The following is a 13,604-nucleotide window of genomic DNA, read 5'->3' as shown; positions in this document are numbered from 1 at the left end:
GATAAATGTTGTTCTGTATTACCTTATAAGGCTTAATGGACAAAAGTGCTCTGATCCAAAATGTGATACCAACTCTACCTAAAGAATAAAAAGCACAGTGCACGTGAGATTATCTAACAATATATTCAGTTTCTTTCATCAAATTTCTAAAAATAAAGTCTTCATTTCCCCAAAAGTCAATAATTATAAGTTTTGCTTTTTTGCCATGCAGTAATATGCCATGCCCTGTATTCAATATTGCAAAAGAGAAGGTTGCTAACCTTTATGTACTTGATGAACATCTGAAGCAAGAGAAAGGAAAAGAAAAAGAAATCAGTTCCAAAGTCTGGATAACATGCCATAAGCAACATTTAATATTTGTAAATTATATTGTATAATTAAAGTTTAGAAAGCCATATACTGTGTGATGGATAACATTGTAGTACTCTTATTTCTTTGCAGAATCAAGCCAATAATTAAAATTTTTACCATCATGGCTAGAAAATATAATCTAACTGTAATGAAATAATAAATTAACTTTAAGGTTAAGTTGAATAACCTAAAATTCACTGCTGCTATTTTATTTATCTGTCAGGAATAAAAGCATTCTAAAACTAATAAAGAATATCTAGAAACAATCTGTGTCATATTAATTCAAATATTATAGATATGTATTATGTATCTATGGATATATATGTTGATATGCACAAGCATTTACATAGTGATAAAAAGATTAATTAGCATTATATAAAATCATATTTATTCTTGTGTATATTGTCTACAAATTTTTTTAAGGAAAGCATGAATTTTTCGTATGCTAGGTTATTTCAAATATAACTTACAGAACGAAAAGATATATAATCAATCCACTTTTAAGATACAAACGATTTTAAAAAGTAGACCATACATCTGGGTTTAATTTTGGGATAAGGAAAACCCAGGCAAACTTACATATTTATCAACATTAGAATTAGAATTAAATGGGGTTTTTTTGCTTTTAGAACTAATGCTATCAAAAATAATTTTTTAGAAAAATAATCCTCAAGATACTCTATAATGTCCTACCATATAAAGGACTAAGTAGGGAATGGCACTTTTTATACAACCAATAAAATGTTCTGCCATTATTAACAGAGTAGATGGTACGAAGAATGATTCTTGGAACTATTTCATTAATAGGTGGGTTGCCTTAACTGTAAAAATTAAATACAATTGTATCACCTGCCACATAATTTTTAAAATTCTTCCTTATCACAGTGTAGACACTGCTATATAAAAAGGTCATAAGCAACCGTTTAAAAGAAACAAATTATACCCTTCATTTTTCTGAACACTGTTGAACCACTAAGAATATCAACTGCATTTTAAAAAAATAATTTGGCATTTTTATATTGAGACTAGGAATACTACAAGTTTACCCATTCATAGAAGCCAATTTAATATATGCTTAAAAAAGACAGACAATAAAATCCCAGAGGACGATCAGGCAGTGTAAGTTCTCACATTTAAAGAAGAAAAGACAGAAATTAGAGCTGCTATCATTCCAAAGGGTCATATTATAAATACAGTGGTACTTCAAGGTGTGCTATTATTTTAGAGAGAAAAAAAAAAGAGGGGAGGAGAAGAGTAGGAAACTCCTGTATTTTGTTTAAAATCCAATTTAAGAGTAGTAACTGTATTTTAGTAGATAATTCAACTTTGGTAGAGGAAGTAGCAGGAATACTGAATATAAGCATTTAAAAGTTTATCTGAAATTGGTATTTGGACACAGAATATTTCACTTGAATACACAATAGAAAAGGCAAAAGCTGTAAGACAAATAATTGGATATCAAAATTAAAATGATCTAAAAATCAGATTCTAATTAAAAAAATCACACTTGAATTAAAAAAAATCAATGACTAACAATGATTTGGGCTTTGAAATAGAGACACATGATGCTATGAAGATGACATTTTACATAAAGACCCAAAAAACATGAAGATACAATTTGAAATTTCATCAGAGCTGCAAATATCAAAAAATTGGCCTAAGCTACCAGTTATGCAAAAGGGAATGTGTTAATATTTGTTTCATAAAATAATAAATGCAAGTAAGAATCATTTTATCAAAAAGAATATTGCATTAATTTCCTCAAGTTTTGTGATTTCTAAAAAAGGGGGGGTGAGGCATAAAAAAGTACGAATAATAGGTATGTTTTTATTATAAAACATAGTCCTGAATGTATAAACATTACCTTCACATATTTTGCATACATCTGTTCATCTAAAGGGAAACTCTGGACATTCCTCTCATCTCTACCATGAAAAGTACCCAGTTTAATCCACTTATTTGTGGGATATCTAGGAAATAAATATAAACATTCTTTTTAAAAAATCATAAACCACGTATTGAGAGGTTCCATCACATCTCCAAAATACATCCTGTTTATTTTTTTCCTCCAAGAGCACAAACTCACTTAACATAGTTTTAAATAGGAGTAAAACACTGAGTTGAAGAAATACATTTTATTTTCCAACTAAACTCTGATAGGTTCCTCTTTATAGGGAAAGAATATCTTGAGAAACTCACACCATTATCAAACAGAAAGCAAGAAAGGAGAAGACAAACGTAGGACCAAAACAGCTTCTTGGGTTTCTAAGTAAACTGGAGGTTTTAAAACAGAGAGTACAAGAGATTGTTTCAGAAGAAGGAGGTACTACTACTCCTCAGGTACTGACAGGTGTGTGACAATATAAAATATAAATAAAAGTACTGGTGGAAAGGGAAACAAAAAATTCCTTGCCAAGCAAGCTTATTAGATGAAAAATGGATGAAATTCAAGAGGTCTTGACAATTAATTTCAATAACTGTATATGCAAAATGTTGAGTGTGAGGTGCAAGAAGAAAGAGCATGGAAAACCATTAACAATCACAATAGAAGAATGGTTAAATAAATAATAGCATCCTACATGCAATATCAGAGATATTCAAAAGGTATTTATGAAATGAGTAAATACCTCCAGTGGGGGAAAAATATAAACTATTTAGAACTAGAGGATATTATGCCAAGTGAAATAAGTCAATGAGAGAAAGACAGTATCATATGACCTCATGTGTGGAATTTAAGAAACAAAACAGAGTATCATAGAGGAAGAAAGGAAAAGATAAAACAAGATGAAATCAGAGAGGGAGACAAGCCATAGGAGACTCTTAATCATAGGAAAAAAACTGAGTCACTGGAGGGGAGGGGGCCCATAGGGGATGAGGTACCTCAGCGATGGGCATTAAAGAGAACACATGATGTAATGAGCACTGGGTACTATATAAGACTGATGAATCACTGACCTTCTACCTGAAACCTATAATACATTATATGTTAATTAGGGGATCCCTGGGTGGCGCAGCGGTTTGGCGCCTGCCTTTGGCCCAGGGCGCGATCCTGGCGACCCGGGATCGAATCCCACGTCGGGCTCCCGATGCATGGAGCCTGCTTCTCCCTCTGCCTGTGTCTCTGCCTCTCTCTCTCTCTCTCTCTCTCTGTGACTATCATAAATAAATAAATAAAAATAAAAAATTAAAAAAATTAAAAAATTACATTATATGTTAATTAACTGAATTTAAATAAAATTTAAAATAAAGAAAGAAAAATAAAAAAATATTCATTAAAAATGGTATATTTAATCCATAGAATTACTGAATTAATATCATAATGTAACATTGTAAGTTAATTATACTTAAGTAAATAAAAAATTTTAAATGGTGTGTTTAAAAGACAAAAGCATGTATCAGGATGTAAGCAGTAAAAGCTGATTTTTTTAAAAAATTACTAAATATATAAATACATAGAAAAGACTGGAAGGAATATATTAAAATGCTAATAAGTTATCTTTGATTGGATTGTGATTCTTTACCAAATTCCTTACAAAATGTTTATTCTTTTATAATCACACACACATAACAAAGTTTTTAAAATATATTTTAACAAAAATACACCTCATGATATATAAAATGAAATATTCATGAATGTTTACAGTAACTTTTTAAATTTTTTTTTTTTTTTTGAGAGAGAGAAGAGAGCACAGGCAGGAGAGACAGAGTAGACTCCCTGCTGAGCAGGGCACCTGATGTGGGGCTCAAACCCAGGACCCAGAGATCATGACTTGAGCCAAGGCAGATGCTTAACCATCTGAGCCAACCAGGTGCCCCTTTTAATAACTTTTTAAAGAAATGTTTGGCAGTAACAGAGCATAATAATTAAAAATAAGGAATCTGAAGTCATATAGATCTAGGTTTGAATCCTGATTCTCCAATTCACAACTCATGTGATCTGGACAAACTATTTAACCTTTCCTTATCTGTTCCCTCACCTTATAAAGGAATAATATCATATAATGATTATAATGATTATAAACACTATGATTTAGTGAAAGTAAGCTGATTAGCAAGTGCCTAATACTATAGTATTATTGCTATTCTTACAAACAGATCTATTAAAAACTAAAGTTTTAAAAAGTGATGCATTTAAAAATTTTTATTCCGGAAATCCAACAAAACTTCTGTAGAAAGCAGCTTTAGAATTTACCTGTCACTGATAGAAACCAGAAAGTCTTTAGGAGTTGATGAAAATAATTCATAATTTGCAATATCAAGCTGTTTTACTTGAATTGGCTCACAAAGTTCAATAACAAACCTTTAAAAAGAACACAAGACAATTATTGAGATAAACCAACCAAAAAAATAGTTTATATTAAACATAAATAGTTCACATAAACTAGACTTCCACTAAGTTACTTGTTATTTCCCAAGCATATCATTAGTTGGGGGATGAAGTAACTATAAATAACATAAGATACTGATTTTGTCCTACAATATTTTTTAAAAGGTTCTTTTTTTAATGACAACATTCTTGGAGAAGGAATGACTTCACTAAAAACAGCTAGTAAAAGTGTAAACTGACTAGTCTAGAGGGCAGTTTGGCATATACGTGATCTCAAAGGGTACCACAGTCTTTGATTTAGCAGTAAACTTTTAGAAATTTATCCTAAGGACACAAGCTCCAAAGACTCACCCTTGTATATTCATTGTAATATATCAAGGCAGAGTTTATAAAAGCAGGTGGAAGAATTCAACCTACATGTTTAGCATTAAGAATTGAAGTATGGTCTACTCAAACAATGAAATACCAACAGGCATTAAAAATGTTACTAGAAATTCCATCTATATAAATATCTAGAAAATGTAAAATAATTTTTGGTGATAGAAGACAGATCTGTAATTGCTGTAGGAACAAGAGTTGGTTACAAAGGAGCATGAGAAAACATTTCGGGAAGGTGGATATGTTTCATTATCTTTATTGTAGTGATATTTTCATAGATGTATAAATGTCAAAATATATCAAATTGTACATTCTGCTATTGCAGTTTATTTTATATGTGTATATATATATTTTTATGTCAATTATGCTCAATAAAACTATTCTTTAAAAATGATGCCAGAGACCTGTATTTACGGTCATGGAAAAATGCCATAAAATATTGCTTCTTAGGAAGAATTACAAGTATGGTGTCATGTGTCTAAAATAAAACTGAATACAGCGTGGCATTTGGGGAAAAGAAATACTCAGGACATCTAGAACTCTAATCAATACTTTCAGAAAGTAATTACTATATCAAATGAGATTATATATATTGACAATGAAATAAATCAAAAGCATTAAAAATAACATCTTGTGTTTAATTTATGAGAGCAAAAGAACCAAGTTTTAGCAGATGGCAAAAAACAATCAGGTTTCAGAGAAAAGCTCATGAAGAGAAGCAAACCAACATTTGCTGAATGCTTACTCTGGGTCAGATATTATGTTAAATGATTTACATTCACTCTTTAATTTTTTATAACCAAACTGCAAAGAACATGATCTCCATTTTATAAAACAATTCAATAATCACTAAGTGGTTACTTCATATTCTTCTCTTCTGCCTTGTAATTAAAGACCCTGCCAAAATATAGCTGAGCTTATAGCCACACATCAAAGATTGTGTTTCTCAGTTTTGGTCGTGTTATTTAGTTTAGGGTGAAGAAGGGCTGTGAGGAGAAATGTCAAGTCCAACTTATAGGTCAAGTCTTTTTTTTTTTTTTAAGATTTTTTTTTTTTAATTTATTCACGAGAGACACAGAGCACAAGAGGCAGAGACACAGGCAGAGGGAGAAGCAGGCTCCATGCAGGGAGCCAGACGTGGGACTCAATCCCGGGTCTCCAGGATCACAACCTGGGCTGAAGGTGGCGCTAAACCGCTGAGCCAGCTGGGCTGCCCTAGGTCAAGTCTTTAAAAGGGAGCTGCTACTTCTCCATTTGCTTTCTCCTACCTTACAGGTTGGAATGAGAATGTGATAGGAATAAATCATTTCAGCAATGCAGGCAGGGACAACATCTTTAGGGGAGGCAAAGGAACACAACAGAAAGTGTGTGGGTCCTTTAATTGTTTGGTTCTATCTGGCTCCAAAGCTTGAACATTTCCCAAACCACCAAAACACCCTTGGGAAAGGGAACTAAAGAAAACCAAACTCAGACTTTGCTTGTTATTTACAATGAAAAAAATAAATCTAAAAGAACATTAAGAAGAAAATAAAAAGCTAATTCTCCTCCACCTCTTCTTTTTGTATATGATGTTCTCAATTTCTATGAAGACATGAGCTATATATCAGAAAAAAAAATAAGCTTTCAAACATATTACCAGATATAAAAAGTGAATTCAATGTGATGATCACTAGGCATTATATGCAACTGATGAATTATTGAACTCTATACCTGAAACTAATGATGTACTATATATATTGAATTTAAATTTTAAAAATTAACAATATATAAAGAAAAACATGAAAAGGTGAATTCACCAAGAAGATTTAATAATTCTAAAACTTGTATGCACCTAATAAATAAATATATAAAATATAAGCAGGTATGTTATTATTCCTCAATTAGTTGATTTTAAAATGCTCTCTCATTTTTCTGCCTCATCTTTTATGTTTTCTTAGAAGCAGAGAATATTCTACGCAAATTAATAGAACCACATATATAAAACTTGACAAATCCAATTTCAATATGCTTCTTTTAGTCATTTATAGTTCAGGAATTTTAAGAGATCATAGATCTAAACACAAGATCTAAACCCCATGTATCAAAATTTAGTTGATACAATTAGGAAGGAAATTTATAACCTTAATGTGTTTATCTGGAAAAAAAAAACTAAGTTCAATAGAACTAAACTTAAAGAAAACATAAGATAATAAAGTTTCAAGCAGAAATCCATAAAACAAAACAAAACAAAAGACATGATGGAGGTAATCAATAAAGTCAAACTGGTGCATGGAGGGAAGACACAGTAGAGTTTAAAAAAAAAATCATTGAAACAATAAGAGAATACTACAAACTTTATTACAAAAACTTTGAAAATGAAGACAAATTTCTAGAAAAATGTAATTTACCAAAAGTAACTTAAGAATAGTAAACCTAAATAGTCTTATAACTATTTCTTTTAAATGTATTTAAAAACATCCCAATCTACTTACACCAGTACGAAATGGTACATGCTTTAGCTTATTCATAGTAACGCTGTTTGCCATGGCAGATTATGAACACCAAATATTCATCATCATAAGACTAGTTAAATATTGGTAAAACCAAATAATCAAACTTTATGTAGCTGTCAAAAAGAATGAAAACGTTTTCTATGAACAAAATAGAAAAATGACCAGATACTGTTGAGTTAAAATTTAACTCAAGGAGAAAAATAGTGTGTATAATATACTAAGTTGTGTGAAAAAAAGATCAATAAAAATCTACATTTGTATTTGCACAAAGAAACTAAAAAGATATCTAAGAATTTAACAATGAATAAGAAGATGGATGACAGATTGGAAGAATCTCACTCTAACTCCCTTATCCTTCTGAAATACCTTTTTGGTTTTGAACCATGTGAACATATTACTTAGTTTTTAAATTATACACTTAAGGGATCCCTGGGTGGCGCAGCGGTTTGGCGCCTGCCTTTGGCCCAGGGCGCGATCCTAGAGACCCAGGATCGAATCCCACATCGGGCTCCCGGTGCATGGAGCCTGCTTCTCCCTCTGCCTATGTCTCTGTGCCTCTCTCTCTCTCCCTCTGTGACTATCATAAATAAATAAATAAATAAAATTTAAAAAAAAAAATAAATTATACACTTAAAAGAAAATCAGTATCTTCTCACAGGCCAAGATGGTTTTATAGCTGAGTACCAAACTTAGAATATACCTAATGGTAAAAGGTTAGAAGTAATGCCTTTAAAATAAGGAATAAGATGACATTGCCTACTGTCACTGTTTCTATTTATAATTTTCCCAGGGACCTTGCCAGCTGTAATGACAAAAAGAAAGTAAAATACAATGAAAAGGATTAAAAATTTTTTAAAGAAGAAAAATTTGCAGGGACGCTATAATTTTCTACACAGAAACTCCGAAGAAAAATCTACACATTATTAGAAAAAGAGAATATAAAAAGATAGTTGGATATAAGATCCATATGTAAAAAAACTGGACATCTATATACAAAAATTTCTAAAAAGATTTATTTATTTAAGAAAGAGAGGGAGGGAGCACATGCGCACACAAGTGTGAGCTGGGGAAGGGGCAGAGGAAGAAGAGTGATTTACAAGTAGACTTCGCAGATGAGCACAGAGCCCAAAATCAAGAGCTGGCCACTGACCTGACTGAGCCACCCAGGCACCCCAAGCCCAGCTAGTATTCGTTTTTTTTTTTTTAAGATTTATTTATTTATTTATTTATTTATTTATTTATTTATTTATTTATTTATTTATTTATTTATTTATTTATGATAGAGAGAGAGAGAGAGAGAGAGAGAGGGAGAGAGAGAGACAGACAGACAGGAGGAGGGAGAAGCAGGATCCATGCTGGGAGCCGGATGTGGGACTCCATCCTGGGACTCCAGGATCACGCCCTGGGCCAAAGGCAGGCGCTAAACCGCTGAGCCACCCAGGGATCCCCCAGCTAGTATTCTCATTACTGTTGTTCTCAATTCTTGTTCAGATACATTGTTTGTATCTGTTTTGAACAAATCCCTGGCCATGATTTCTTCCTGATATTTCTTTCAGAAAATTCCTGTCTTGTCATTTTGTCTTGGTTTCTATCTTTTGCATATTATGAAAGCTTGTAATGTTTCCTGTTCCTGAGAGTAATGCGATATTAAAAAGGGGTCATACGCTGTCCAGAGCATTGCACTTCAGTAAGTGTTTCAGGTATATGCTACACACACTCTGTTTTCTTTTGGCTGCTCTTTCCCACAGGTCAGTCCTCTACAGAGTTCCTTCTTGTTTGCAGTGGGGAGTGCTTGGACCTTTAACTAGGTGTGCTTTGATTTGTTAAAATAAGTCTGATTAAAACAAAATTATCTAAACAGAAAAATAGAGAGGGAAGAATGAATCCCTCCTACATATCATATATAAAAAAATTCCACTGGGATCAAAAACCTAAATGTGGATAGCATAAGTTAAAAATTTAAGGTATCTTTTTTTTTAATGTCAGAGATCTGACATCCAAAAAATCCAAAATTATGACAGGTAAGTTCAACTACATTGTTTATTCAGTAGTTCTACACTACTCCCTGATTTACAATGTACTTTTATCATAAACTTTGCCTCTAAGCATGCATTTGTTCTGTACTCCCTGTTCTGTTCTACTGATCAGTTTATCACCACCTACAGTAACATCCCATTTTCTTTAGCTTTATGGATCTTAGTATCGGGGGGGGGAGGGCAAGTTTTTGCATCATATTCTTCAGGACCATCTTAGCTATTCTTCTGCTTCTGCTTTTTTCTTATTAATCTTAGACTTACTTATTCTGTTGAATTCCCCAAATAATCATGTCAAATTTTGTTTGGAATTTTACTGAATCTCCAGATGACTCAGATATTGAGTTTTCTTATCTATATATAGGACATATCCTTCTTTGTCTTTTAATGTCTTTCAGTAGATTATTATTTTTTAAAATTTTCATGAAAGTATTGTATATCTTATTAAATTCATTTCTGGGTGGCTATTTATTTGCTGCAATTGTAAACTCATTTTTAAAAATTACATTTTATTGGGGCACCTGGATGGCTCAGCTGGTTAAGCAGGTTGGCTCTTGATTTCAGTTCAGGTCATGATCTCAAGAGTTATAGGATCTAACCCGATGCTGAGCTCTGTGCTAAATGGGCAGTCTGCTTGAGAATGTTCTCTGTCTCTCTGTCCATCCCCCTGCTCCCATGTGACCCCCCCACCTCTCTCAAATAAATTAATTTTTAAAAATAGTAGCTGGACTTGAAAAAAGGATAGAAGACACCAGAAAAACACTTGCTGCAGAGACAAGAGACCTAAAATTAGTCGGGGTGAAAAAAAAAAATGCTACAACTGAGATGCTGCAAAACTGACTAGATATAATCACAACAAGGATGGAAGAAGCAGAGGAATGAATAGGTGATACAAAAGATAAAATTATGGAAAATAATGAAGCTGAAAACAAGAAAGGAAACTAGTAGATCATGAATAGAGACTTAGGGAACTCAGTGATTCCATAAAGCACAATAATATCTGTATCATAGGAGTCCCAGAAGAAGAAAAGTGGGGAAAAGGGGGCAGAAGTTTATTTGAAGAAATTATAGCTCAGAACTTTCCTAATATTGGGAAAGGCATTCAAGTCCAAGAGGCACAGAGAACTGCCTTCAAAATCAACAGAAACAGGTTAACATCAAGATATAACATAGTGAAACTTGCAAAACACAAAGATAAAGAGAGAATTCTGAAAGCAGCTAGGAACAAAAGGTCCTTAACCTACAGTGGTAGACACATAAGGTTAGCAGAAGACCTGTCCACAGAAACTTGCCAGTTTGTAGAGAGTGGCATGATATATCCAACATGCTAAATGGGAAGAATATGTAGCCAAGAATACTTTATCCAATAAGGCTGTCAATCAGAATAGAAGGAGAGATGAAGTTTCCAAGACAAGCAAAAACTAAAAGAGTTCATGAACCCTAAACCAGCTCTGCAGGAAATATTAAATGGGACCCTTTAAGTAGGAAAGGGAAACCAAGAGCAACAAAGACAGAGATAATCTACAGGAACAGTGACTTTACAGGTAATACAATGGCACTAATTTCAAAAAATTTCTCTGAATGTAAATAAACTAAATACTCCAATCAAAAGACAGGCTATCTGAATGGATTAAAAAAACAAGGGATGCCTGGGTAGCTCATTGGTTGAGTGCCTGCCTCCAGGTCAGGGCATGATCCTGGGATTCCAGGATCAAGTCCTGCATCAGGGTCCCCCTGGGGAGCCTGCTTCTCCCTCTGACCATGTCTCTGCTTTTCTCTGTGTGTCTCTCTGAATAAATAAAATATTAAAACAAAAACAAAACAAGACCCCCATCAATATGCTGCTTACAAGAGACTCATTTTAGACCCATAGACACCTCCAGATTGGAAGTGATGGAGTAGAGAACCATCTATCATGCTGAGGGACATCAAAAGAAAACTGGAATAGCCACACTTGTATCAGACAAGCTAGATTTTAAACCAAAGACTATAATAAGAGATGGAGAAGGATACTATATCGTAATAAAGACATCTATCCAACTAGAAGATCTAACACATATAAATATTTATGTCCCTAACTTGGGAGCAGCCAAGTATATAAATAAATTAATACCAAACTTAAACTCATTGATAATAATACAATACTAGCAGGAGGTTTAATACTCCCACTTGCAGCAATGGACAGGTCATCTAAGCAGAAGATCAATAAGGAAACAAGGGCTTTTAATGACACACTGGACCAGATGACTTCACAGAGCATTTCATATGTTCAGTGCATTTCATCCTAAAGCAGTAGAATACACATTCTTCTCAAGTGCATATGGAACATTCTCCAGAACAGATCACATACTGAGTCACAATCAGGTCTCAACCAGTACACACAGAGATAGAGATCATACCATACATATTTTCAGACCATTCGCTATGAAACTTAAAATCAACTACAAGAAAATATTTGGAAAGACCACCAATACATAGAAGTTAAAGAACATACTACTAAAAAATGAACAGGTTAACCTGGAAATTAATGAAAAAAAAATACATGGAAGCAAATGGAAATAAAAACACGACAGTATGAAATCTTTGGGATACAGCAAAGGCTGTATCATAAGAGGGACGTATATGATACAGACTTTCCACGAGAGGCTAGAAAAGTCTCAAATACACATCTAACCTGACATCAAAAGGAGCTGGAAAAAGAACAGTAAATAAAGCTCAAAACCAGAAGAAGGAAAATAATAAAGATTAGAGCAGAAATAAAGGATACAGAAATTTAAAGAGAGTAGAACAGAGCAACAAAACTAGGAGCTAGTTCTTTGAAAGAATTAACAAAATCGATAAACCCCTTGCCAAATTTATCAAAAAGAACCCAAATAAAATCACTAATGAAAGAGGAGAGATCACAACTAACGCCACTGAAATACAAACAATTATAAGAGAATATTATGAGCAATTACATGACAACAAATTGGGCAATCTAGAAGAAATGCATAAATTCCTAGAAACATGTAAACCACAAAAACTGAAACAGGAAGAAATAGAAAACTTGAACAGACACATAACCAGAAAAGAAATTGAATCAGTAATCAAAATCTTCCAACAAACAAGAGTCTAGGGCCAGATGGTTTCCTAGGGGAATTCTACCAATCATTTAAAGAAGAGTTAATACCAATTCTGCTGAAATTGTTCCAAAAAAATAGAAATGGAAGGAAAACTTCCAAACTCATTCTATAAAGATGGCATTATCTTGACTCCAAAACCAGACAGAGATCCCACTAAAACCAGGAATTACAGACCAATATCCCTGATGAAAATTGTCAACAAGATACTAGCAAATCAAATCCAACAGTATATTAAAAGAATTATTCACCACGATCAAGTGGGATTTATTATTCCTGGGCTGCAGGGGTGGTTCAATATCCACAAATTAATCAACATCATACACTACATTAATAAAAGAAGGGATAAGAGCCATATGATCTTTTCAATAAATGCAGAAAAAGCATTTGACAAAATACAGCACTTTTCTTGATAAAAACCCTCAATAAAGCATGGATAGACACCTCAACATTATAAAGGCCATATATGAAAATCCCACAGCTAATATCCTCCTCAAGGGGGAAAAACAGAGTTTTTCCCCTAATGTCAGGAACATGACAGTGATGTCTACTCTCATCTCTGTTGTTCAACATAGTACTAGAAGTCCTAGAAAAAGCAATCAGACAACAAAAAGAAATAAAAAGCATCCAGATCAGCAAGGAAGAAGTCAAACTTTCACTCTTCAAAGACGACATGATATTCCATGTAGAAAATCCAAAAGACTAAACCCCCAAAATTGCTAAAACTGATACATGAATTCAGCAAAGTCGCAGGATATAAAATCAAGGTACAGAAATCTGTTGAATTTCTATATACCAATAATGAAGCAGCAGCAGGAGAAATCAAGGAATCAATCCCATTTTGGTGCACCAAAACCCACAAGATACGTAAGAATTAACGTGACCAGAGGTGAAAGATCTGTAC

General features: G+C 33.2%; 1 protein-coding gene across 1 annotated transcript in view; it reads right to left on the bottom strand.

The window, feature by feature from the left end:
- The window catches only part of SUCO (SUN domain containing ossification factor), a 116,316-nt gene that overhangs the window by 29,824 nt on the left and 72,888 nt on the right, over positions 1-13,604 (bottom strand). Inside the window, exons 14-17 of the mRNA XM_055319020.1 lie at positions 4,544-4,651; positions 2,216-2,321; positions 261-281; positions 23-78 (exon numbers count right to left, since the gene is read on the bottom strand). Coding sequence (XP_055174995.1) covers positions 23-78; positions 261-281; positions 2,216-2,321; positions 4,544-4,651 — 291 coding nt within the window. The remainder of the gene's footprint in view (positions 1-22; positions 79-260; positions 282-2,215; positions 2,322-4,543; positions 4,652-13,604) is intronic.

This window comes from Nyctereutes procyonoides, unplaced genomic scaffold, assembly GCF_905146905.1.
Source record: "Nyctereutes procyonoides isolate TBG_1078 unplaced genomic scaffold, NYPRO_anot_genome, whole genome shotgun sequence".
NCBI lineage: Eukaryota > Metazoa > Chordata > Mammalia > Carnivora > Canidae > Nyctereutes > Nyctereutes procyonoides.
The sequence above is the reverse complement of the archived record's forward strand: the minus strand, read 5'-3'. Positions and strand labels throughout refer to the sequence as shown.